Source organism: Caretta caretta, chromosome 7 (assembly GCF_965140235.1).
Source record: "Caretta caretta isolate rCarCar2 chromosome 7, rCarCar1.hap1, whole genome shotgun sequence".
Lineage (NCBI taxonomy): Eukaryota > Metazoa > Chordata > Testudines > Cheloniidae > Caretta > Caretta caretta.
Window position 1 is genome coordinate 29398403 of NC_134212.1, and position 27713 is coordinate 29426115.

Below are 27713 nucleotides of genomic sequence, written 5' to 3' on the forward strand. Positions count from 1 at the left end.
TTAATGGGAATCTGCACTGTGTAGGGATTTCAGGATTTAGCTCACTGTAGTTTTAACTTTACCATGTGACTTTCAAATGCTTTAATATGATTTAGAGCCAACCGGGGAAAACCACATTCACTTGTTTGTGACACCAATGCACAGCACAAGAAGGGAGCTCAATCACTAGGTTTGACAAACCAGGCCAGTCTGAGCAATGTTTGCTACAGAAAGAAAAAACCCTGGAGGTTAAGGCCATTGATAGCCATGAGAGACAACAGAGAAGCCAGGTAGATTTACTATCTCAGTGCTGAAGCATTTGATTACTATCATTTGTTTAAGCAATCTACCTCAATAGGCAACAACGTTATAACAAGACAAAGGAACAACACCCATAGCTTTTTATGGAGATTGTGGTTCTGTTATCCCTGGGAATGTGTTTAGTTTATGATAATGATGCCCCCTGGCGTGGGCTTTATTGCGCATGTAAAAATTATTTATCATCAGAAGGAAAAGGAGTGCTCTGCAGGAAGAAGATGAAAACAGTTGAGAATATTAAGCAGACATTTAAAAAAATCATGTTTATTAAATTAACTCCTTAGAATTTTTATGCGCTAATGAGTTTAAATAGATTCATACTCTCATCTCTGTGCTATAGAACAAATCCCAAGGGGTGTTTCACATTGACTTGTATATTTTTAATGAACTGGCAGCTTATGCTTAAAAAAGCTAAATGTGTCTAACATATAAAAGAACCCCCATGGACGTATACTTATGAATTGTTTAATTGCTGTACATGATGATAAGATAGGATGATTCTAAATGGCACATGAATACCAGTGCACTTTCTTTCTTGTATTCCTTCACTGAGAATGGTTTAAAACTGCTTGCCTAATGCAAGCCAATGTACTGAGACAGCCCAAGTCACGCTGTTCGACTGCTAAACTTAGACTGCCTACAGAAAGCCAAAAGGATGGTTTTAAGATCTTCCAATAAATAGCAAGAGGTGGTGTTGTCTAAGCCAGCTGGCATAACTCTTGCCATGGAAATCAAGAAAGCTGGTTCTCTGAGACAAATGGAAGAGAAATAATTTGCTATGCTAGAAACATGAAGGACCTGAACCTGTGAAGTGCGGAGTGCCAGTCAAGAGCGCACAGCCATTCGCGGGATCATGCCCCTAGCGAGTACTTGCCTGTTGCCAAAGGGACAGTCAGATTCATTGTGGGGGCTAAGACAGCAGTGTTCCCAACTCTTGTGATCTGATTGTGAATTTCACAATATTTGGTAGGTTGTTGGGTTTTTTTGGTGGAGCCAGGTGAACCCAAGAGAATCTCGGTTTTCATTTAAAAATGAAGTGGGTTTTGAGCCCTCATAGTTGCAGAGAAAAAACCTGAAAACAAGAGTCCTAAGGGTTCTAATGCTAGAAGGCAAATAGAAAGAACCCCAAATGTATTTTTTTTAAATCCCATGATTTTCGGAGGGGAGGGAGAGCTGACTGACATTTTTGCACACTTGGGGTTGCCAATCCTACGTGTGTGTTTGAAAAATATACTTGGGGGGGAGACCATTTTTCTCAAGGAAGCCTACACCCAACTGAAGAAGTGAAGTGTTTAAATAAACATTAGAGTATTAACGATAGTGCAGGCATTTCCTGCATAGAGCTTTGTAAATGAACATTTGGAAGCCTGCTGAATGACCTGTGCTGGTGCTCTCTTTTGGAGGAATTAAAAGATACCATTTTCCACTGTGTGCTTTGCCACTCTGAAACAATCAAGAATACTCCCTGTTATGCAGTAGAATAATTAAAAATTCATTTGGGGCATGATGTATCTGAGAGAGAGAGAGAGAGGCCTTTGCAGGACACAGAAAAGAGAAAGGGCTGCAAAACCAAGAAAGTGGAAACATACAAGGCATGGATGAAAATTAAGTAAGAGAAGATAGGCCCGGGAAGGTGGGGAGAGACATGTTTACGAAAAACACTGAATATCTGAACAGGGAGAGGAGAGAATGCTTCTGTGCACGAGGCTTTTCATTTTTGCATGACTCCTGAGTGATTTTGCTTCTGGAACGTCTCAGGCATCAGTGACTTGTGGGAAGCAGAATGGGCTGCTTCTGTTACAATCAGATGTAAACAGCTTGCACAACTTTTCTTTTTACATTGACGTGCAGCACACGTTTGTAATAACTTTAATTCAGAGGTAGACTTAATTGACTCTCTACCTGAAGAAAGTGAAGTCGTTCTGGCATCATGCCACCTGGTAGCTCCAAGGTGGGCCTACCAGTCACATTGCATAAGGTTGATACACGACCGAGAAGTGGTTGATTTAGCTGTGTTTTATTGAGAGACTTATTATCTGTTAAATGGCAGATTTAGGAATACGCCTCCATACCCTATGAAGTTCAGCAATACCAGCAGAGCCCAAACTTTGAGAGAAAGAGAGAGAATGGGATCTTGCAGCAGGGAGATCATGGCTGTATCAGAATTTTCTGTTTTACAGGGTCAGTACCTCAGTGTCTCATCCTTGTTCTGAACCATTGTTAGTAAACACGCCGTGGGGAATCTGAACCAAATTTCAGCCACTGATTAACATGTGAGTGGAATGATCTCCAGTGTGTATTTTGGGTTTCCATATTGTGGGTTTTTTTGTTTGTTTGTTTGTTTATTTTTTTGAGAAGTTGTGAAAACCAGAATACTGGAAAAGTCTGGTTCCCGCACTGAACCCATTTGCTGCCCCTTGTCGCTGCCTGAGCAGACATCAGAGATAATCAGCCACTCATCACTGACTCTCTCCAATTCATTTGCATACCTGGAGAGCGTCACAATTGCCCAGAATGTCATGGCAATGACTGCCTTGGATGCAGGGGTGCTGGAACTGCTGCGGGTACAGCAGCTGCACCCCCTGGCTTGAAGTGGTTTCCATCCTATCGAGGGTTTACAGTTTTGTTCAATGTCTCTCAGCACCCCCACAGTACAAATTGTTCCAGTGTCACTGCTTGGATGACTAGTTTGCCTCAGATTACCGTAACATTACAAAGAGAAGTCCTAGGTCCAGGAGGAGTTGTAATGAAAGCACACGGCTGTTGTATAAACTCCAACGTGATCCTTTGGATTTGTACTGGGGTAAGTTACACTCTTTGTTTTCAAAGGGTAAATGTTTGTTATGTTCCTCTCAAAGGGCTACACAAAAATCCCAGCTCCATTTCAAGTAGATTGTTGCTTCTTAACAAACTGGGGGCTATGGCTTTCTGGATATGTCCCTTTTTTCAAAAGTGGAAAATTATAGATAAACCTCTACTCAGTTTTCTGTTACACAATTTAAAAAAACATGAGTTTTCCTGCAACTTCTAAATTATCTGTTGTTTCCCAACTCTGTGAAATTTGTGTATTTCAAATACATTTTTTAAACTTTTCATGACATGAAAACTTTCCCTCAAAATCCAGGAAGATATTGAATTCATGCTGACTTGTTTACATATGTTGACATTCTATTAACAATACTGCTGCAATTTAAATAACTGTGTATAGAAAGTAGAACTATTATTGTATACCTAGTTTTATGACACACGCACAATATTTTCCTTCTATTAAAAAAAGGAAATTCTCAAACAAAAATTTGTATTTAATATTAGTTTAAGGTTTCCTTCAGCAATAAACTAAAATATAAAAAATTCAGAAATTCACAATACACATTGTGTATTTAAGGGTTAAAAAGCTGCAGTCAAACACTCCCAAATTAGGAAATGCAAGAATGAACATTGCCCATGAAATCTTAATTCAGTCCTCCTGTTTGTATGCACTACGATACAGCCTTTAATTACCACCACCCTGGAGACTTGGATTATTTTCCTGCCTCTGCCACCAAGTTCCTATGTGTTGCTCGGCAAGTCACTTGCACCAAACTTTTCACAGGTAGTCACTTCTACATGTAATTAAAGACTGTACCATAATTAATATACAAGAAGGCTGAATTAAGGTTACATTGCATGGGCAACATTAATTCTGGAGTTTCCTAACTTGTGTGTGTCTGACTTTGCAGCATTTTAATCCTTCATTTTGTATTTCCTAATCTGTTATGGTTTCGTTTATTGATGAGAGCTACCTTAAATATTAACAAGAGGTTTTTTCTCCCCTCTATATATATATATATATATATATATATAGTTTCTGGCCCTAATGATTACAAAGAAAGTCTTCTAAATGTGAACAGAGCACAACCCAATGTTGTGGTGAGAATCTGCAGCAGACAGAGGGTCTGTGGTAATAGCCATAAGAGAGATCTGAACTCCCCTCATTCATCTTAATGGGGTGCTCACTGAAAACTGTGTTTAGAGGACAATTCAAGTCTCACCATTGTTTACAGTTTATTTTACAGGCATGAGGTATTGGAGGAATTCTGAGCCTCTTCATATCCTGGGGAGATGAGAACAGGAAATCCCAGATAAGCAGAGACCCAGAGAATCTACTACATTGTCTCTGCAATAGCCAGTTTCATCTCACCTTGGTCTCAGCTACCCATCTGACTGAGTATTGCAAGGCACAAAAATACCCAAAAGAGAACAGATGGCTCAGAGGACTGCAAGCAAGTTACTCCACAGATGAGACCCAAGAGACAGTGATTGACAAGGAAAAGAGTCAGGTCTCTCTGAAAAGTTTGTTTTGTAAAATTTAACATTAAAAAGTCTTTTTTAATGTATTATCTTCTTTCCTCCTTTTAAAAACACCTTTAGAAATCTTTTGGAGATAAATTAATGTGTTTTTATTCTGATCTGCCACCGGGCTCCCTTCCGCCCCAATGCAGTGACCAGGAAAGAGAAACTCAGGCAGGGAAGAAGCAGGACCAGGGAAAGGATCTAAAGGTGAGAAGGGAAAGTTGGAGGGAAGAGACACTAGGGGTGGGAGTGAAAGCAGAAGGCTCCAGAATGGCAGAGAGAGGAAGCAGCAAGGTCCCAGGCCAAGGAGATGGGGGGATGGTTTGGGGAGGGAGGAAAGTTATTAGCCCCAGAGGGGAGCAGCAAGCTCCGGAAAGGGAAGTAGGCTCAAAGATTCCAGGCAGGAGAGCGAAGCAAAAAACCAAGGGCTGGTGGGTTGCGGTTGAGGTGTGTGTGTGTGTGGTGGTGGGGTACTAAAAGCTCTAGGTGCAATAGAGTTTATTTACTATGCGGCAGAATTGCACCTCCCATCTTTAGGATCAGATTTTGCCTGAATTATACCCTTCGCAACATCAATGGTTTTATGCAAACTATTTTGGCCAAATCCTAGTTCCCTTTGTTATACAAATAGCTTCATTTGCTTCTCATTGTACTCACATGAAGGAGTTGTTTTTGTATTTTTTAATAGAGCCTTATTACGGAAAGGATGATTTACAGAAGCTGTTGTTGGAAACGCCTTGTGTCATTATTTCACTGCCGTTGGTCATTTCTAACGTCGTTTGCTAACTGGTATGTGTGTATCTGAACTGGTGGGAACCTATCCATGCAATTCCCACACTGCTGCCTGCTTGAAAACCATCCCAGAAACCCGATTCTCCACTGCCTTACACCAGTTTATGCTCATGTAACAATGGAATTGCACCAGCATAAAATTTGTGAAACAGTGGACAATCGGGCTCTGAAAGTACATCTACTACAGAATTCAGCTGTCCACTGAAGTCCTGATCCTGCAAAGACTTAAGCACAAGTGTAATAGGGACTGCTCATTAAGGTTGAGTATGTATGGAAGTGTTTGCAGGATTGGGGCCTTGCTTAGTGTTTCCCACAGAAAGCACTTTGCCTCAATGCTCTGGAATCTGCATTGACTTCCAATCCATTTCCATGTGCTGGGTTTAATTTAAAAGTCCTTTGTGGTTGGCGTTCTGACTGCATCTCCCCTTCATGCTTCCCTGACAGTGGAGATCAGCTGAGGCACTCAAGCTAACAGTCCAAATATTTCCATACAAGGAGTATGGGAATGAAAAGCCTTCAAATGTGGAATTTTTCCCTTCCATCCTGGTGGAGTCTGAGTTTGTGACCTTTTGGGGCTTTCAGCAAGTCTCATTTATTTACACTTTAGGGGTGGAGATTTGAGGCTTGTGGGGTGAGAGGAGGGTTGTTTGTTTTTTGGTGTGCGGATTTCTTTGAATCAACACTGAGTCAATTATTTCATTTTTTGTGATCGTGCATTGTTAGAATCTGACATGGGATGAGACATTGTGGCAAGTAGAAAAGGAGGACTTGTGGCACCTTAGAGACTAACAAATTTATTTGAGCATAAGCTTTGTGAACTACAGCTCACTTCATCGGATGCATTCCAAACAGATTTAATAATTTTATTAAGATAATGTTGAAGTAAAAAGAAAATGGTACAGAGTTTAGGCATAGAAGTTTCTGGTTATCAGGGGAAAAGGTACAGATTATCAAGGGGTGCGAAATTCGGTTTAGGAGTGGGTGGCATAAGGAATACATAATCTGCAATCTCCCCAGTTGGGGGTAAAAGTTTAACGGGTCAAAGTATAGACACTGAGCTATGGGGGTATTTTGTCTATATAATGGCTATATTCAGGTGTGGAGTGTGGAATGCATCCGATGAAGTGAGCTGTAGCTCACAAAAGCTTATGCTCAAATAAATTTGTTGGTCTCTAAGGTGCCACAAGTCCTCCTTTTCTTTTTGCGAATACAGACTAACACAGCTGCTACTCTGAAACCTATCATTGTGGCAAGTGTATTTTCAAACTCTGAACATATGCATGTACATATATGCATCTGGGAGTTCCTTATCCCATACATTCTCAACTGAACAAACACAGTAATGCTTGTTATAACATCTATCCAGATAATTGATGACTTACCCCTAAGGCTTACGCATGTACACCCAGAACAGGACATGCTCCAGTTTTCCATTGTTGATGTCCGATCATCATTTTGTTTTAGTGTAGGGAATGGAATGTCAAGGGAAAACGTTGCCATTGAGCAGAATCAGGGTATTTTCATTCTTGGATGTGTGTAACAACACATGGAGGTGAGCCTGAGTGATTCAGTGTTCAGGTCCAGATTCAAGCGTCTGCAAAGTTTGAGGTGTTCACATCTAGAAATTTAGTTTGACCTGTAACAGAGAAAGGGTCAAGTCCCAAAGTTTGCATCTGGCACAGAATTCCCCCCGAAATCCGGAGGTGTTTAGATTCAGGAGTTTACTTTGGCTGACCTCCCTCCAGCTAATAAATAAACCATAAAGGCTAATGATGATGAGCCCTTAATCTATTCCACATACAAATCCATCCTACCTAGTCATAACAGTCAAGAATCCTGCGATTTTCTGTAAAACCTGGATTTCTTCAGTTCCGAGCCCCCTCATCCACCCATTAAAATCAGAGCCAAAAGCTCCTATTGGCGTTAATGAGAGTGGGATCTGGCCCACATTTGAACATTTCTCCCTTGCAGTAGTTTGCCTTACTGGCATTTTCTTCTCTTCTAAGCACACAAGGGAGGCCTCTGCTGGTCACAAAAGGCCTTACATGGCTCTCAGTGACTTTACTTTCACTTTATTTACTAGTCAGTGACCTCGCTGTTCATCCAAGCAGGGAGACAACTTTTTCCCAGTTTTACATATTTCAGACATAACAGGAAAGCCGTGAAACCCATGGACGATGCCCTACTGGACGTGTAAGTGATCACATTTTTGTATGGAATGTTTTCAGCAGAATGAATGGTTTGACTTTCAAAGTCAGAAGAAGCAAAACAACAGATCATGAAGAACAGAGAGAGGAGGGGTAAGGGATTGGGCAGAGGAGTGGCTGGTAGTTTGATGAATGCTGAGATTTTTCCTTTTGGATTCTGGTTTGCAAATCGTCAACTAACACTTGTTGCTGGGAGTTTAGTATGTAATCTGATCATTGAAAAATCACGGTCAGCTGATGGTTGTCAGTGCTCATTTTATTTTCTGAATACAGACAGAGATTTCATTTTAGACACTTCCTGCACTACCCTATCCAGCTGGGAAAACAAGAAATCTTACTGTGATATAATGCATAACTGATAGTATGATGTATTTTCTCATTCTGATTCGAGGTGACAATGGCAACATTTAAGAAATAAAATAATTAAATTAAATAAAACAAGTATTTCCGCTTAGCAGAGCGGAAAAATCAGTTGTCTCCTTTGAGATTAGCTAATCAGGAAGTAGGAATGCTTGTCCTTTAAACTGTTACTGTGGAAAATAAAACACATTGGTTGGCAGGTCATTTATACTGTTTGCTGAATTAGGAGATAAAAATCAAAGATGAATCTCTGCTTAGGAAAATAATTGGCCTCCACTGACATAGCATGGCTGTCATCGGCAGGGAGCAGGGGAGCTGGAAATTGCAGCTCTTAGATGTAGCAGTTTTGAAATGAGCATTATTCTACTCCTAGGCTGTAATGGTTTTGAAGTGGTATTAAGCTTACAGAGGGATACTTATATTAATACTGAAAATGCACATACCATATCCAGTTAGGCTCGTAGACTATCATGGATCTGGCTCTGGGTGGGTTTTCCATTGCGATGCTCCTGCCCCCTACGTGATGCCTATGGATATGTTTGGTTGTCTGTAGCACCTGGGCATACTTTTCATTGTGTTAACACGATGCATATGTTTGATTGTCCATACTGAGTGGTTTTGTGTCCACTGTATGACTCATTCTGACTGGCCAATCCAGACTGGGTCCCCAGAAGAGTTCTCTTTACCAGTAAATAACCTAATTGTGATTAGACTTACAAAAGTCATATCCATTCATATGCTGAAAGGACATCTACATTGGATTGGAACTCCTCTGTCTTTCTGAAGGGTCTGTCATGCCGGAAGGATATTAATTTCTAAGCTGAGAGGTAAAAACAAGCTGGGAGCTAGAGCACTGGAAACAAGAATCAGGGAATTAAAATGATCCTGAAGACAGCTCTTGATTCAGGGCCCAATCATCTCCCTTTCCTCAAATCTTGCCTCCAGCACACAACATAAGCAGTTGGGCTGTGCACTGGGGATCTCTCTAGGACATGGGTAGTCGGTAGATGGACGGGGGGCCAAATCCAGACCTCCAGACACTTTTGAATGGACCCCAGAATTTTTTCATTTACTTATTATCATTATTGTTGTTTTTATTATTAATTATTATTATTATTTATTATTATTTTCTCTGGAGTCTGGGCTGTGACTATACCTTTAACCAAGAAATGTGAACCTTGACAAAAAATAATTGACTACCCCTGCTCTAGGAGCTGGGTGGGGGTGATGGGAGTAATTCTTCCTCCACAAGACCACGGAGTGACAGCAGAGCCATTCTGCAGCTAGTTCTCCATTCTCAGCCTGGGAACAGACTTTATGGTGCCCGCATGCCACACCATAAAGGGGGGAAACTGGTGGATTCACAGAGTGACAAAACCACTAGCCCCACCCAGCCTCTGTATGGCAGCATAGTGGGGCCTGGGCTCTGTAGCACACTGGAGATGCATACCCCCTCTGCAGGCTCTAGAAATCCTGTCCTCCCACATAGGGGCTCTTCCGTGCAGCACAGAATCTCCCCCAGTATCTTTTGTTAAACGATCCAGAAGTTAAAAAGTGAAGATGGGTCTCAACTGTATCCTCAGATCTAAACATCCCAAACAGTGAGGCATGTTGGTGCCATGTACAAACACTGCCGCTCTGAGCTGTTTAGACTCCAGTGGGTGTGAAATGCTCTTGAACAAGTCAATGCTGCATTCTGCTGTGGATCACTGAGTGTTAAAACTGCACCTTGGAGTGCAAATATCATAAACACTGGGCACAGCGATGGGCCTGATCCAAAGCCATTGTGTTCAATGGGATTCTATCCACTTACTCCAATAGGCTTTGGATCACGCCCAAAGAGTTTTAAATTCCCAATAGCAAAAGGGAGGCTTGCTGGTGGTAGAGTTTGCAGTCAGTTCCTGATGGCCATATAACCATGTACGTACATAGAGGGTGAGGTGTCCTTAAACGAATCAGCTGGGATGGCCATACAAAATACAGCCAATCAGCCTTTAATTTCTCCAGGGAGAGGATGGGGGCAGGGACATAAATATGGCTAGAAGACCAAAGGAAAAATACCACAGTGATTCCTCGTCAGGTCTCTCTTAATGGGCATGCATAAATGTCAGGTCCCAAGACAGCTGTCAGGTCAGAATCTCTAAGAGTACGTGAGTGCATGTTTTACTGTGTCTATTTTTATCTTATCACACAATCATCTGGAGTCAAGTGATCCATTTGCCTTTCACCTTTCAGATACTGCAGGATTTCTGCCTTGAAAATAGTGTTAATCCATGCTAAAAGTCCCTTTACACCTATTGTAGGCTGTCTTCTTACAGAATCTCTTGGAGGCCTGGGATGTAAGCAAGCCAGTACATTCTGGAGCTGGATGTTATTAAATCATTATCTGGAAAGACAGTAGAGTGTTTGACAAACAGAGCTCAGAGCACAGCAAGATGCTAGAGGGACAATATCTCTTATTTCAGAGTAACAGCCGTGTTAGTCTGTATTCACAAAAAGAAAAGGAGTACTTGTGGCAACTTAGAGACTAACCAATTTATTTGAGCATAAGCTTTCGTGAGTTACATGCATCCGATGAAGTGAGCTGTAGCTCACGAAAGCTTATGCTCAAATAAATTGGTTAGTCTCTAAGGTGCCACAAGTCCTCCTTTTCTTTTTGCGAATATCTCTTATGTAACTCAGAGGGTGTTCCTCAGATCTTCAGGCTGCATAGAATGGTCATGCATTGACAAGGTGCTGGACTGAAGTGTCAGGGGTAGAACACAGTGGCTGACTCCTTGCCATGGTTTTTAATCCCTTTCTGATGGTTGGAAGATCTGTGTTCCTCTTCAGCATAACTATTTCCTTTTATCTTTTTGATGCAAGTCATAATTAGAAAATGTCTTCCTTAAACTTGGTGTAACGTCTTAGAAGTATACCTCTTCCAAAATGCTTTAATTTAATTAAATAATTTCCTTTACCTAGATGGTGCAGTTATTAGAAATCCACAGTAATAAATAATGTATCTAGTTCTTTACTGATCACAGCATGCAGACTTGAGGCTCAGCTTCCTGACTCTGACAAAGCTTGTCTGCAAGGGTGTCAGCCTCCTGTCTGCACCTGGCTGAGTAACTGAATGCTCAGGGAATTTTGTGCTACAGGGAGGTTTTAAATGACACAGATCTCTTCATGCTTTCTGCCTCATAAAGCTAATATATCCATATTTAATTAGAAGCTTCAGTTGAAGCTCTTTCTTCAGCTGAGGGAAGTTGATTCTTTTTTCTTAGGTTTGAAAATCTAGCTGTCACCTTTGGTTTCCCTTTCCTAGTTAAGCCTAAATAAATGAATCCACTTTTCTAATTGTCCAATTAAGATAAATTGTTCATGGAAACAGAAACTACATGTGCCAATTAGAAAAACGCAAAAATTGTTTGTGGGACACTTAAATTATACGTGGATAAGTAAATCATTGTTACGAATTGTATAATTAATGAATTGCTTCAACATTGGCAATTAATTCCTAAATTTATATGCCCAGTGCAAACTGCAAGCAAGTTAAATTGTCTATTGAACTGTATTATGTATCAATTTAAATATTTTACCTTTTGGTACAATAATGAGAATTGAAAAGGGGCATCAGAACTGTATCTGGTGCAGAGTGAAAATCCTACCTAAATAATTAATTACTTTGTAAGTTAACCTTTTATGTGTCAAGCTGCCTGATCTATTCAAAGTTCTGCCTCCAAAGGCTTGCCCATTCTCTCTGATGAAGCAGCAGGTCATTAAATTTACTTTCCTGGCCATGGTCAGAGCTGCTTTGAAACATCATGCAATACTGGCTAGTACCCCCAAAAATTCACAGACAGGTAGAACAGGGATATCAGAAATACAGAATAGTATGATGTAATGAATGGCTCCACAGCCGACAGGACTTCCAGTTTGTAAGCATGGGTGGAATTCAGATCTCCTTGCTCCTAAAGCCCAGGCCACAACTATTGGAAGTAAAGAAGAAAAACCTGTAACTATTGTCATATTAAGGCTATTTTCTAACATGCATTTGAGGAGGGCTGGGGTTCCATCCAGTAGGGGGGTAACATTATTAGCTAATTCAATATCTGTACTTCCTTTCCTCTTCGAATACTGAGATTGTGACATCAGAGTAAAATGATGTATTGTGACATCACAAATGGTACAGCAGGAGGTGGGGATTAGGTGATTGAGTTGCGAGGGCAGGACTCAAGAAAGCTATCAGCACATAGGTATCCATAATAAATACTAGAAGACTGAATCTTGCCATCCTCACTGAGACCAAAACTGTCATTGATTTCATAGACTACAGGAACAAGGCCATGACAGCTAATGCCAAGTCTTTTATAACAGCTTATTCTTGCTATTTCTAGCTTATTCTCCTCCTAGCTAAAACCAACACCAGTTCTCCCCATCGCTTGTGAAGACAATGAATGTTTTGTATCTGCCATATGCACACACTGAGGAAACAGATCTTTGTTTTGTGTTTCAAAACTTAAAAATTCATAAGCAAATCTGCTTCCAGTGCAGGATGGCCTTGCTTGAGGCTAACAATAAAATAAATCTCAGTATTTCTTTAAAGCGAAACAGCAGTATTGGTATCCTCTTTCCAAGCACACAAATGATAAAAATTGTAGATTCACTTCCATAGAAATTCCCTTTTGCTTCTGCTGATGTAATATACTAGCAGAATATGTTAACCTTTATACCTATAGATCAAGAAATCTGTATGTGTTAAACTGAGTGAAACTAGAGTTAATACTGCATAGACATTATAATGTCATTCAAGACTCTTGGGGTAAAGACAAGTGCTACTGAAGTGCAAAACAAAAAAGACTGAATGTTGAATATGAGCTCTTTTGAAAATCTGCCCATCAGTGTCAAAATGGGAGCTGACGGGTGCTCAGTGCTTTCAAAAATCTGGCCCTTCATGTTTGCAGATCTGGTGACTTTGATCCTGAATTTGGTCTAGCTCAACGGTTTTCAACCTTTTTTCATTTGTGGACCCCTAAAAAATTTCAAATGGAGGTGTGGGACCCCTATGGAAATCTTAGACATAGTCTGTGGACCCCCAACGTTCCACAGACCGTAGGTTGAAAACCATTGTTCCATGGTAATGACAACCTTTCATGGACCCCTTAGACCAGCGTTTCTCAGATGCGGCCACCGTGGCCCCATGCAGCCACCAGGGGCTTTTCTCATGGCCACAGCCTCTGGGTGGTGACTGCAGGGGGAGGGAGGAAGTAACGGAGTCACAAACACCAGAGGAGCAGGCAGCCAGTGTGAGTTCCCCACCTTCCCGGGGATGGTGGGGTTCAGGCTTCTGGCTTCAGCTCTGGGGTGGCGGGCTCTGTCCTCCGGCCACACGGCAGTAGGCTCCATCCTACGGCTGCAGGGCTTCAGGCTGTGGCCCCAACCCCAGGCTCACAACCCCTTTGCCCCTGGATTCTGCTGCCTCCTTACCCACCTCCCCATCTAGGGCTTAATTTGTCCTCCGGCTTACCAGGGCTGAGTAAGTCTATTGTGAAAAGTGGTATTTGTATGTTTGTTAACGTAACTTTTCACTGCCTTCTAGCTATCAAGTCTGCTGATGTGAAAAGTGGTATTAGCAAACATACAAATATCGCTTTTCACAGAAGCAGACTTACTAGCTAGCAAGTCATAAAAAAGCAACCAAAAAAACAAAACAACAACAAAAGACAAGAACATGCAAAGCACCTTATTTGTTTCAGAGTAGCAGCCGTGTTAGTCTGTATTCGCAAAAAGAAAAGGAGTACTTGTGGCACCTTAGAGACTAACACATTTATTTGAGCATAAGCTTTCGTGAGCTACAGCTTATTTTTGTTTCTATTCTGTCTAGATCCAGTAAAGAATACAGACAACTGTACATTATTTTTATTATTAGATCTGCAAAAAACCCTACATAAATAAATTAGACTAATTTGGACCTGTATATGTACATATTTATTTGTTTTTCCTAAAGTTCATTCAGTATTTTAGGAAAAATTATCAGAGTGGCCACCATCAAGAGTTGGTGGCCACACTCTGAGGCCACCAAAATTTTTGTTGTGAGAATCCCTGCCTTAGACATAGTCTGCGGACCCCCAGGGATCCACAGACCAGAGGTTGAAAACCAGTGGTTTAGGTGACTTTCTGTGAATAAATCATCTGCCTCAGAGAGTCAGCAGAATCCATTTAATCCTCCACCCTGCTGGCAGGTGTGGTGTTTACTATAGGAATCAAAGATAAAAAAGGGAACCTTTTAAGCCTTTGTACAGTTTCATTGGCGATACAGAGTGAAATGCAAAATGTAAACAAGCAGAAAAAACGGTAAAAACATTAGATTTTTAAAATTTTGATTTACTACAATCAATTCTTTTTAGGGATCCCCCTGACTTCTGTTTTTGTTCACTGGGGCTTCCTCAAGGGGAGATTCTTTACAGACATAGGTCTATACATCTTTCCTATGTCTGTAAAGAATCTCCCCTTGAGCTCATTCTCTGGGGTGTTGCCATGGGTGGGCCCCCTTATGCTTTCCAAAGACCGATCTGCACTTTGCTCCGCAGCACACTACCTTTGGCTTTTCCTTGCACTGAGGGCTGCTTCAAGTAAAGGGGATGACTCCACCTCTCCCTGCCCTACAGCCACATTGCTACTTTCTGCTGATAAGAGCACAGGTTTCTTCTCCCACCCCCTTGGTGCCTCTCCCACCTCAGAGTTTACCTCTAGGAACTCAGAGACACACCTCTTTTGGCTACAAGTCACAATGCTAACAGCTTTGGGCAGTGATACGATGTCATTTCCAACCAACATATCAGCTGGTAAGTTCTTAAGACCTACCCCATTCAAAATACCCCTTAAACCTTCCCACTCTAACTCAATGCGGGCTAAAAGCGCTATGGTTTTAAACTGCCTCAAGGGTAGGAGTTTTACCTCTTCCCCTGGGATTATATCAGCCTCCTTAAGCACATCTTTCCTGACTAGAGAAATATGTTCTCCAATGTCTCTCCATCCCTGGCACACTCCATCATTTACCTTGGTCTGTTTAATAAACTCTTTCTCTACCTCCCAGAGGTCAGACCTGACAAAAATTAACCAGAACTCCTGCTGCCACCACTGAGGTCTCTGACTCATAAGAACATAAAAATGGCCATATTAGGCCAGACCAACGGTCTATCTAGTCCAGTATCCTGTCTCTGACAGTGGCTGATGCCAGATGCTTCCGAGGGAATGAACAGAACAGGGCAATTTCAAGTGATCCATCCCTTGTCATCCAGTCCTAGCTTCTGGCAGTCAGAGGTTTATGACAGGAGCATGAGGTTCTTTTTTGAACCTATTTATACTTTTGACCCTCACAACATCCCAGGGCAGTGAATTCAACAGGTTGACTGTGTGTTGTGAGAAGAAGTATTTCCTTATGTTTGTTTTAAACCTGCCTCCTATTAATTTCATCGGATGACTCCCTAATTCTTACGTTATGTGAAATGGTACATTACATTTCCTATTCACTTTCTGCACACCGTTCATGATGCTATAAATCTCTATCATCTCTTAATCATCCTTTCTAAGGTGAACAATCCCAGTCATTTTAATCTCTCTTCGTATGGAAGCTGTTCCATACCCCTAATCATTTTCATTGCCCACCAGCCTCTGGCAACCCAAGCCCTTCCAGGCCTCCACAGGCCCTGCTGTCTCTTTACAGGTTAACAACAGGCACACTCCAATCCCCCAAGCGTCTCCCTGGTGTGCCCAGCCCGATTCACGGGACGCTCCCAGAATTCCCAGAGGAACGATACACCACAGCTCCACTTCACATGCACCATTTAGATGTGTTTCTAGAGAAAGCAAGCGAACGTTTATTTAACGAAGCACAGAGTCAATTAATAGCAAGCAGAAATATTGGAAACAAAGGGTTACATAAGAAATTAAAATCAGAACATGCACACTAGAGCAGTAGTTTTCAAACTTTTTTTCTGGGGACCCAGTTGAAGAAAATTGTTGATGCCCGCGACCCAACGGAGCTGGGGATGAGGGGGTTGGGGTGTGGGAGGGGGCTCTGGACAGGAGGTTGGGGTGTAGGAGGGGGGTCAGGGCTCTGGGCTGGGGGTGAAGGCTCTGGGGTGGGGCTGTGGATGACGGGTTTGGGGTGCAGGAGGGGCTCTGAGTTGGAGGGGCTCAGGGCTGGAGCAGAGGGTTGGGGGTGCGTGAGGGGGTCCAGGCTCTGGGGTGGGGCTGGGGATGAGGGCTTTGGGGTGCAGGAAGGGGCTCAGGTTTGAGAGGGGGGCTCAGGGCTGGGGCAGGGTATTGGGGCGTGGGCTTACTTCCAGTGGCTCCCGGTCAGTGGTGCAGCAGGGATGCAGAGGCAGGCTTCCTGCCTGTCTTGGCACCTCGGACCACGCTGCATCTGAACCAACCAGCAGCAGGTCCAGCTCCTAGGTGGAGGTGCACAAGCGGCTCCACATGGCTCTCGCCCACAGGCACCACCCCCACAGCTCCCATTGGCCGGGATCCGGACAATGGGAGTACACAGCCGGTGCTCGGGGTGGGGGCAGCAAGTGGAGCCCCATGGCCTCCCTGCCTAGAAGCTGGACCCACTGCTGCCTGCTTCCAGGGCGCAGAGTGGTGTCAGAACGGGTAGGCGCTAGCCTGCCTTAGCTGGGCAGGACTGCCGACGGGACTTTTAATGGCCTGGTCGGCGATGCTGACCAGAACGACCCGGTGCCTTCCATGCCGTGACCCAGTGTTGGGTTGCGACCTGAACTTTGAAAAATGCTACACTAGAGCCTAATCCTAACTACCAAGCCATTGTCATGTCATGTAGAACAAAAGCTCACCCCAAATTCTTCCAGCATACTACAGCCAGGCATGGCTGTGAACTTCTGTTCATAGGGCGAGTCACTCTGTCTTCTTGCCTCCTCTGTGGAAAGATGCAGAGTTTGTCTCTGTCCCTATAGTAATAGTCCACAAATCCATTGTTTTCACTTGCAAACAGGATAACTGCTGCTGCTTGTGTTTTCCTGTCTAGAATCTCCCCTGGAGAGTTTGCTATCACTTGTTTATCGTTTTGCTCAGATTGTAAATGGGCATTCATTGAGAAGTGTACAATACTCAGTTTATATGTAGACTGACCGATAGATAAACATCTTCTTCCTGAAAGAAACTTATCTACTTCTGGTGAGTGACCGCAACTCACAAACCTTAAGAACATAAGTTTCAGTGTAGATACATAACGCCTTCATATTATCCATACATGACACGCCTGCTGGCACTACAGGTATGTCTACACTGGAATAAAAGACCCATGGCACGGCCACAGCTGGCCTGAGTCAGCTGACTTGGCCACATGGGGCTAAAAATTGCAGTGTAGATGTTTGGGCTCAGGCTGGAGCCTCGAGGCCAGATTCCAGGAGCCTCCCCCGTTGCAGGATCTCAGAGCTCAGGCTCCAGCTTGAGTCTGAGCATCTGCACTGCAATTTTACAGCCCTGCAACTTGAGCTCAACAAGCCTGAGCTGAGTCAGCTAACCTGGGCCATTCGCGGGGTGTTTAATTGCTGTTTAGACGTACCCTAAGAGGTCCCTGGGTCACACTAGAACATCACCAAATCCTGTCCTGACTGGTGAGAAATAGGGAGCCATTTCTTTGTCACAGGGATCTTGCTAGGGCAAAGGGATGCACGGCACAAGGTGCTCCATGCACTTTGCTGGTCATCTGATCTGGGACCTTACTCTGTAATCTCTATTTAGACTGGTAGCAAGCCCGTAGTCCCATTGACTTCAGCAGGACTACTCAAGTAAGTGCTATTTGGTGTGACTGGTCCCACTCCACACACACTCCCACCGCAGGGCAGCTCTGAGCCCCCACGGCTATTACGTGCTAGTGTTGTGCACAAACTAAATAGAAAATCCACCCATCGGGGCACTTTGGAAATCTGGATGGTATGTTATGGCTTGAGCCCATTTCTAGTAAATGCCTAGCGTGCATGAAAGACTGCTTCCCTGCCCACCAACTGAGGGCACTGCTCTCTTGCATATGTGACCTCTGTGTACCCCCAGTGGCCCCTTTTCACACACACTCCCCCCTTCTTGGGCACTGAAGAGCTGGCTTCCCTTGCTGTCTTTGGAAGGTGCTTGCTTTGTACTGAAATAACCATCCACTTGCCTTGCTCCTCCTGTTGCTTTCCCATACTACAGACGGGGTTAAGGACCAAGAAAAGGAATGTCTAAAGGAGGCCAGTTCCGTGCCAAGGCCGGGGCTGCTGCTGAGCCCCTGTAGCTAGGAGCCGAGGCTCAGAACCCCAGAGCTCATTTATTCTCCAGGCGTGATTCTTTCTGGGTCATCCGAGTCGGTGCCTTGTTCCAGGAGTTAACAGGTCCCATCACCACCCGACATGCAGCCTGCAGACGACATCTGCCGGTCCCGGGGAGGGAGCGAGGAGAAGGAAGCCTTGGGCCACCTTCACTGCTGAGAGCCGGGCGGGCGGCGGCTTCTTTTGACGTGCAGCTGGGCGGGTGGATGATGTTGGAGAGACTGGTGGAGGGAGGCATTAGGCTGTAACCAGAGCCCCAGCAGCTGGGGCTCCCTGCAGCCGCCGCCTGCCAGTCGGAGGAGGACGGGCCCGTGAGCGTACGGAGGGGAGGGACTGGCTGCTGCGGCTGCAAAACAAGGAAGTCTCCACACACTGCCCCCGGTCGGGATCCCCAAGCTACCGCCATCATGCCAGGTCAGCGAGCGCCCTTCGCCTCCAAACGGGCAACTGCTGGGGACGGCGTGGGAGGGGGCAGGCGCTCTGGCTAGGCTCGCAGCGCCTCTCGTAGGGGGCGGCAGCTCCGGCAGGCAGGAGATTGGCTGGAGAAAGCGCCCAGAGCGCGGCCGGTGGCTGTGGGTGACTCTGGCTGCAGGGGGCGCGCGGAGCTGGGGTGGCTGGAGAGGGCGCCCAGAGCGCGGCCGGTGGCTGTGGGTGACTCTGGCTGCAGGGGGCGCGCGGAGCTGGGGTGGCTGGAGAGGGCGCCCAGAGCGCGGCCGGTGGCTGTGGGTGACTCTGGCTGCAGGGGGCGCGCGGAGCTGGGGTGGCTGGAGAGGGCGCCCAGAGCGCGGCCGGTGGCTGTGGGTGACTCTGGCTGCAGGGGGCGCGCGGAGCTGGGGTGGCTGGAGAGGGCGCCCAGAGCGCGGCCGGTGGCTGTGGGTGACTCTGGCTGCAGGGGGCGCGCGGAGCTGGGGTGGCTGGAGAGGGCGCCCAGAGCGCGGCCGGTGGCTGTGGGTGACTCTGGCTGCAGGGGGCGCGCGGAGCTGGGGTGGCTGGAGAGGGCGCCCAGAGCGCGGCCGGTGGCTGTGGGTGACTCTGGCTGCAGGGGGCGCGCGGAGCTGGGGTGGCTGGAGAGGGCGCCCAGAGCGCGGCCGGTGGCTGTGGGTGACTCTGGCTGCAGGGGGCGCGCGGAGCTGGGGTGGCTGGAGAGGGCGCCCAGAGCGCGGTCGGTGGCTGTGGGTGACTCTGGCTGCAGGGGGCGCGCGGAGCTGGGGTGGCTGGACAGGGTGCCCAGAGCGCGGCCGGTGGCTGTGGGTGACTCTGGCTGCAGGGGGCGCGCGGAGCTGGGGTGGCTGGAGAGGGCGCCCAGAGCGCGGCCGGTGGCTGTGGGTGACTCTGGCTGCAGGGGGCGCGCGGAGCTGGGGTGGCTGGAGAGGGCGCCCAGAGCGCGGCCGGTGGCTGTGGGTGACTCTGGCTGCAGGGGGCACGCGGAGCTGGGGTGGCTGGAGAGGGCGCCCAGAGCGCGGCCGGTGGTTGTGGGTGACTCTGGCTGCAGGGGGCACGTGGAGCTGGGGTGGCTGGAGAGGGCGCGTGGAGCTGGGGTGGCTGGAGAAAGCGCCCAGAGCTTGTCAGGTGACTGTGGGTGACTCTGGCTGCAGGGGGCGCGCGGAGCTGGGGTGGCTGGAGAAAGCGCCCAGAGCGCGTCCACTGGCTGTGGGTGACTCTGGCTGCAGGGGGCGCGCGGAGCTGGGGTGGCTGGAGAAGGCGCCCAGAGCGCGTCCAGTGGCTGTGGGTGACTCTGGCTGCAGGGGGCGCACGGAGCTGGGAATGGAAGGTGGGGCAGCAGCTGGAGGCATTTAGGAGCATTCTCTGCAATGAGTTTGTAAGGCCTCAGCAACGGCGAGCAAGCCAGTCTTTTGGAAATAGTTCCTGCTCTGTCTGGGCAATGCTGTGTCCTGATCAGTACTTGTTTGGAAAACTTGGCTTGTAAGCACAGCATTGACTTTTGGAAGCAGAAATTCTCCCCTTCAAGAGGAAACAACCCCTTGCATTTCTACAGTTCAAAACTCAGTCCTTTTTTTTCTTCAGATAGCCCTTAAAAATGTACTGTGGGGCTGAGAGCTTCCCTATGGCAACCTTCAGCTTGTGTATCCCAGCAATGTAATGACTGGCAAACCAGGCCTATTTTAATGGAATCCAGGACAGTCTGCAGCCTGACAGCCAGGAGACTTCACTGGCCTCCACACCATGCTAATGGTCACACAGCACATTGTGTGGTAACCTAGAGCTGTGTCTGTGTACGTAGCTCTACGGTGAAAACCCAGTTGTGCTGTTAACTTGCAGTGCAATAATTTTCGGCCATAAACCTTAACTCCAGTTAATAATATACCCTTTGGCATGTCTTTGCACTTGGGTTATATGTACTTAGCTGATTTACAGTAGTAAATACCATGTTCCCCCCCGGTTGACACATGATCAATAGTTCACGTCGGGCAGTAACTGTCCACTTATCCTCATCTTGCAAGTTCTGAGCTCAAATTAGGAGCCCCGGTCATGGACAAAGGCCCATTGCATTCGGTGCTGTGCAAACACAGAACAAAAAGATGGTCCCTCACGTCTCCACACAGTGGTTCTCAAGTTCACATCCACCTCTAATAAAATGCAGAGGGTGAATAAAATGAACTAGCTGGCTGGTTTCAAGAGCTGTGGGGCAAAATAGGCTGATTTGGGTTTGAGATTTTGTTTAGTTTTTCGTTTTCTTTCTTCCTGGCAAACATTGCAGTAACTTGACATCTGCGTCTACCCATGTGGGCTTGCTTTTAACTCCTGTGGAGAAGTGCTCCAGTTGCCACAGCAATGGGCCCTTTATAAATGCAGAGCATAATAATCAGATCTATTACAATTACCACCAGGTGAATATGAACTGCTGGCTCATGGCTTGAATTTGGGAGTAATGATTTGTTTGTTTCTAAACAAACACAAAAAGCATCTATTTAAATAGCCTGAGGTGGCCGATGTGTGTATGTATGAGAGATCATCTCTCTTTCATAGTTGGCTGTGGGCCTAATCCTGTAGGCTGTCCATGAATGAATCTTATGCACTATAAGGTGGGTAGAAAGCTGGCTAGATTGTCGGGCTCAACGGGTAGTGATCAATGGCTCCATGTCTAGTTGGCAGCCGGTCTCAAGTGGAGTGCCCCAAGGGTCGGTCCTGGGGCCGGTTTTGTTCAATATCTTCATAAATGATCTGGAGGATGGTGTGGATTGCACTCTCAGCAAATTTGCGGATGATACTAAACTGGGAGGAGTGGTAGATACGCTGGAGGGGAGGGATAGGATACAGAAGGACCTAGACAAATTGGAGGATTGGGCCAAAAGAAATCTGATGAGGTTCAATAAGGATAAGTGCAGGGTCCTGCACTTAGGATGGAAGAATCCAATGCACCGCTACAGACTAGGGACCGAATGGCTAGGCAGCAGTTCTGCGGAAAAGGACCTAGGGGTGACAGTGGACGAGAAGCTGGATATGAGTCAGCAGTGTACCCTTGTTGCCAAGAAGGCCAATGGCATTTTGGGATGTATAAGTAGGGGCATAGCGAGCAGATCGAGGGACATGATCGTTCCCCTCTATTCGACATTGGTGAGGCCTCATCTGGAGTACTGTGTCCAGTTTTGGGCCCCACACTACAAGAAGGATGTGGATAAATTGGAGAGAGTCCAGCGAAGGGCAACAAAAATGATTAGGGGTCTAGAACACATGAGTTATGAGGAGAGGCTGAGGGAGCTGGGATTGTTTCACCTGCAGAAGAGAAGAATGAGGGGGGATTTGATAGCTGCTTTCAACTACCTGAAAGGGGGTTCCAAAGAGGATGGCTCTAGACTGTTCTCAATGGTAGCAGATGACAGAACGAGGAGTAATGGTCTCAAGTTGCAGTGGGGGAGGTTTAGATTGGATATTAGGAAAAACTTTTTCACTAAGAGGGTGGTGAAACACTGGAATGCGTTACCTAGGGAGGTGGTAGAATCTCCTTCCTTAGAGGTTTTTAAGGTCAGGCTTGACAAAGCCCTGGCTGGGATGATTTAACTGGGAATTGGTCCTGCTTCGAGCAGGGGGTTGGACTAGATGACCTTCAGGGTTCCCTTCCAACCCTGATATTCTATGATTCTATGATTCTCATTGAAGGCAATGGGAGCTCCAGGCAGGAGGCATTTAATTTCTGCTTTCTTATTTAGCATTTAGCCTTGGATGATACATTTTACATGACTGTGATGTTGAGAATCAAATTTCAAAGCGCTGATGACTTTCAGCTTGATCAGTGTACTTGGAGCTATGAAAAATGTTGAGAAGAAAAAAGAATTTAAGACACTGGGCTCCTGGATTTTTTTATTTAGTTTTACTTTTTTAATCCTAAAGTTAATTTACGACTTAATCCTGCAGCTCTTCCACATGAATAATCCCTAGTAGTGAAGACGGAAGTTTTGCATGTAAAACAACAGCAGGGCAGGTTTCTTAACGGCTCTGCATAATGAGAGATTTTTAACTTCAAGATAATTATGGTGAGAGTAATTGCCATCAATTTGTGCACAGCAGAGTTACTTGGGTTACAAGTCTGATATTTTAATTTCACGGGTCAGTGGAAGGTTTTCATTCATTTACTAGAGCTATTCACTTCTGATCTGATATCATAACAACTTTGAAGCTCTTAGCAACTGCATTTTCAAAACAGCCAGGCCACCGTAAGTGCTGAAGCTGTAAAGATGGGGACTAATTATGATGTGAGTCATGCTTTACCCTTTGAGTCATGCATTTTTGATATAGAGAGCCAATATTTATGTGGAGTTTGTAAGTAGTAGTACTGTATCACTCAAAATATTTGGAAAAGGTCTATTGAATACTATTTGGAAAAGCTTTATTCAGTCCTAAAATCCATTTCCAAAATCTTGTTCCAATTCTGAACAGTACAACACAATGAAACCCTGCAATCAAACATGCGAGCATGGATCCCATTCTAAGGCTCCAATTCTGCAGGTAGCTAGGCACCTGTTTAAAGCTAAGCATGTGCATAGCTCCACTGAAGTCAATGGCTAGGTATGTGCTTACATTTAGGTATATGAATAAGTGTATTCAGGGTTGGGATCTGCACACAATTCTGAGGGAGAGAGGGTTGGTTTCTATGTCTTTGCTCATTTACATCATTGGGTACTGTAATGTATATGGACAGAAGACACCAGCAAGTCTGTTGCTGCTACATATTAAATTTCATAGCTTCGTCTATTGAGAGCACAATACTGTGATCTTTTAACATTTTAATGAAAATAATATATATCACCAGTGTAATATACCCAATATCTATCCAGCCCTTCCAAAAACATTTGTGTAAATTATATCTAACCGGAGTCCTCTATGCATCAAGATTCTACTTCAGTACATACAGTACAAACACTTCCTGGTTACGGTATAGAGGAAAATATTTGTTGTGATCTTCATGTGAAGGTTAGAGAACTGAGAACAAGCGTGAGACAATTGACACCACATTCAGTGATCAAATGCTTTGTTATTTTTTGTGCTTTCCCAGATGAATTTAATATGTTAGCTGTTGTTTAAAGTAAAGATGGGTTACTAATTTTGCTGCAGAACATTTTTCTGAGTGCAAGCACTTGCCTGTATAGTGTATTAGCACTAGAAACTTTCCATGAGCACTAGGCACTGCATGACTTAGGGGACTGGCAGTGCAATATGGAGCCTTTCACGTCTAGGTCATCACTTTGAATCCAGCACAGATGAGTAGAGACCAAAATCATTATCATCTGCCAGCTGTTCAGTGACAGATGTGATTTGATAATCTTAGACCAGTTCTCTGTGGACACATGTCTATTTAAGAAAAGAAAGGAAAATAAGAAGCAGGCCTTTTTTGGAAATCTGAGCAGAGAGGCCGAGAACTGAAGGAGCAGAGAAAACTAACCTTTCATCCCTAAAGAGGGTTCCTCCAGCTTCGTCCTAAGGCACGTTGGTGGGGACCTTGCATTGCCGTGTACCTATCATGTGCCTTCAATTTCCAACTCTGTCAATTTCACTCTAACAGGATTATGAAAAGTGCCAACCACCTTTTTAGAGTAATAATTGGAGATCTGCAACAAGTGTTTTGGAGAATCCTTCGGTACAGTGGCCACCATTACAACCTGGAGAATTGGTATCTGTGTATTATTAATGTTATTATGGTGTGGAGAATAAGGGAGATAGCTTTAATTTTTTAATTTTTTTATGGATAACTTATGCAGCTCAGTGTACCTGCTTGATACTAGTCTACCTGTCTTCATGGCGCTAAATCAAAGGAGGCTGACAGGGGGAAACAAGCAGGAAATGAAACAGTGACAAATATAAGTTATCGCCAGAGTGAATACCAAGGGTCCTTAGGGAAACAATGCGGGAGCTATTAATTGGGAAATTAATTGCCTGGATCCAACCAGCCTATCCAGGTTTATTCTTCCCAGCTCTGAGCCTAGGATCAAAGGGGTTACTAAATAGTTAAAGAGCCTGGCCTAGAGAGGAAGCAGGTAGCCGCAGGTTAAGATGGATCTTTGACAGAGACACGGAGAATGCTGCAGGGCTGTTGGTCTCTCCCAAGCCAGGAGTAGGGGATATGGGCTGGATGGAACTTACCTAGAACTTGCAAAGAAAGAATAAAGGCTGGGTAAGACCCAGACATATATGCCTTTTGTTGTTTTATCCTTTCCCTCTTCTTCCTTTGGGCAACTAAATAATCATTTGTTTTGAAGAAGTTGTTTTTGAGTTGCTTTAATCAGCTGCTGGTCAGAGGCTCCCAGAGGAAAAGGTGCCAATCACAGTTGGGCCTGCCTTGTTAACACAGCTGGTAAACTGGTGGGCTGCTGCCCTGAGACCTGGTCTAAGGGTGGTAGGACTGCGTGATTCCACTCAGAGCGGGGTGAGGATAGCAAAACCAGTCCCCAGAGGGGTGCCCTCAAGAGGGAATAATGGGTTCTACAGCACAGCTCACCCTATGTCCGTGACATATGGCATGCCCTATCCTGTTACCATGCTACTATATACAACCATGCGTGCACTATACCAGTATATCCTCTACTATAAGTATGGGGACTATCACAGTGAAGTTAATTAGGCAAAAGGACAAATTATAAAGGTGTTTATGGTGACCACTGTAGTTTGATATTATGGCCTGGTCTACACTACTGCGGTAAATTGATCTAAGTTACACAACTTCAGCTATGTGAATAATGTAACTGAAGTCGAAGTAGTTAGATCCACTTACCTCAGTGTCTACACTGCACTGTGTCAATGGGAGATGCTCTCCCGCTGAATTCCCTTATGCTTCTCAGGGACGTGGAGTACACAAGTCAATGGGAGAGTGCTCTCCCATCAACTTAGCATTTCTTCACCAGACATGCTAAAGCGCAGCAGTGCAATCTACTGGTAAGTGTAGACATGGCCTTAGTCTTGTTCTTCTTGTTATTTGTATTTTGCTGGTCTGATGACACCAATTAAGGATCAGGACCCCATTGAACTAAGCATTGTACAAACAAGTTACAAAAAAATAGTTCCTGCCCCAGAAAGCTTACATTTTAAGGACCCAATCCTGCAGAAGGAACTATGTGGGCAGACCCCCCTCAGCTTCTCAGATGCCAGTGACTTTAGTGTGAATTGGAGGTGCTGGCATCTCAAAGGAGGTTCTCAACATCTTGAAATATTGCAAACAGTGGGGGAAGGGAACTTCCCTAGTGCCAGGGCATGTAGCCCTGATTCCTTGCCAACCCCCTCAGATCTTCATGTTCTGGGGCCAAAAACTCCTGTTGGTCATGGAGTGAGCAAACCCTGCTCCCCTAACAGAACAATTTGGGTGAGACATTTGGGAGGGGAACTTTGAAATTCTCCCCTTCCCCACTGTGACCCTTTTCCTGCAGACTTATGGAAGAGGACAGTCTAGCAGCCTGTATTGTTTGCAGAGTCTGGTCGAGGGCTGACTATGCCTTGTTGCCTCCAAGAACAGAATATATCATAACCATTTTCAAACACCAGTAGTTACTATAATGACCTAGTCATTCAGCCACTATTGTCAAAAACATAATTGCCTGTTTTATAAGAAGAAGAGATATGTGTCATTTTATGGAAGGTTATAATGGAAATGATGTTCTGCCTGAAAGCTAAAAATGATGAGCATGTTGCTTTGTTACCATCCCTTGCTTCTTGGAGCATTTATAACATTGAATTATGTATTTTGTTCCATATCTGAGGATCTAGTGGCAACAAATAACTGATGATAGCACATTTCTCTATGATATAAGTCTTGATTATATTTTGGAAACATACTTTTTTTCCTTTTTGTTCTCTGTCTGAGGCCAGGTGCCAGCTCGAAATGTAAACTTGACCTGCATCCAGTATGTTCCTGTGACCTTTCAGGATTTAGGCAGAGGGGGGAAAGTGTCAGGGCACATCTGAAGTTTGCTGAATATGCACTGTGTATGAGTCAACATGTAATTATTAGGCTTTGTTTACGTGTCTGTTGCTTCTAACTACTAATGACAGTTCCTGATTCTCCTCTCCAGCTCCTTTATAAATGCTTCCATTTCCTATAAATAAGAAAATTATTGGTCTTTGTTTAAATTTCCTCTCAGCCACTGAAATAGCAGCTAGTCTAAGAGCCATCTTCTACATCTGTCTTCATAGCCCAGTATGGTGGTAAATCCAGAATGGGGCTGACTTCAGTTCACTAGTTCCATGTTTACAGTCTCCATACTGCAGTTCCATGACTGAATGAAGCTAGGGCTGGATTAAAAATCAGTTAGGTTAATGTTGGTTGAGGAAGAGCAGTTGTGCAATGTGATGAGTGTCCGCCTCACCGTGCTCCTATGCAAGCAAGGCTGATTCTGCAGGGCCGTGATTCTGTTTTCCCTTTCTTCAGGGCTCGTTAAACAAAATCCACAGAGTCTCTCTTCCAGTCACAGCCCTTCTTGGAGTCTGGGTGGGTTGGGTTTTTTTAATAGCTTAAAGTTCAAAACTAAACACAAAAGTCTATCCTCCTGCCTTAGCGGACTACTACCAGCCCTTCCTAGCTGAAGCAATTTCCCTCGTCTCAGAGTCTTCCCTGCAGGAGCCTCTCTCATTCGCTGTAGTCTCACTGCAGCCATCTTCTATTCTTTATAGGAAATTGTCTGATTCTCCTCAGATGGGACTCATTCTGTTCTCAGGATTGGCTTGGCCCCAGGCTTTCCAGCCCCAGGGCAAGCCACCCTGTCACATTGAGGAAAATGTAATTGTTTAACTGCGGTGACAGGAAACTATTATTTCAAAATTAAATACTGTCTTTCCCTGGTCTGCTGATTGTCTTTCCTATGTGGAGGCATGGAATTGTAGTACTTTGCCATCCCTCCACGCGATACAGCACCTGGCGCAATGGGGCGCTAATCCTGATCAGAGTCTCAGGACACTACTGTAACATAGC

The 27713-nt window shown here is 45.0% G+C and overlaps 1 protein-coding gene and 1 long non-coding RNA gene across 3 annotated transcripts in view; both read left to right on the forward strand.

Moving 5' to 3' along the window:
- Positions 1 to 2173: 2173 nt before the first annotated feature.
- On the forward strand, positions 2174 to 4673 carry LOC125640038 (uncharacterized). Its single transcript, XR_007357678.2, has 3 exons — positions 2174 to 2570; positions 2939 to 3100; positions 4341 to 4673. It is a non-coding gene; the product is annotated as an uncharacterized LOC125640038 (long non-coding RNA).
- Positions 4674 to 7497: 2824 nt separating this feature from the next.
- Positions 7498 to 27713, forward strand: part of CARD19 (caspase recruitment domain family member 19) — a 50786-nt gene continuing 30570 nt past the window's right edge. The window contains exon 1 of one of the 2 annotated variants that reach the window (XM_048858386.2): positions 7498 to 7614. In XM_048858386.2, the coding sequence (XP_048714343.1) occupies positions 7599 to 7614 (16 nt within the window). In that variant the 5' untranslated portion in view covers positions 7498 to 7598. Of the gene's footprint in view, positions 7615 to 18373; positions 18716 to 27713 lie in introns of those variants that run through there. The other variant, XM_048858387.2, reaches the window with a different exon arrangement.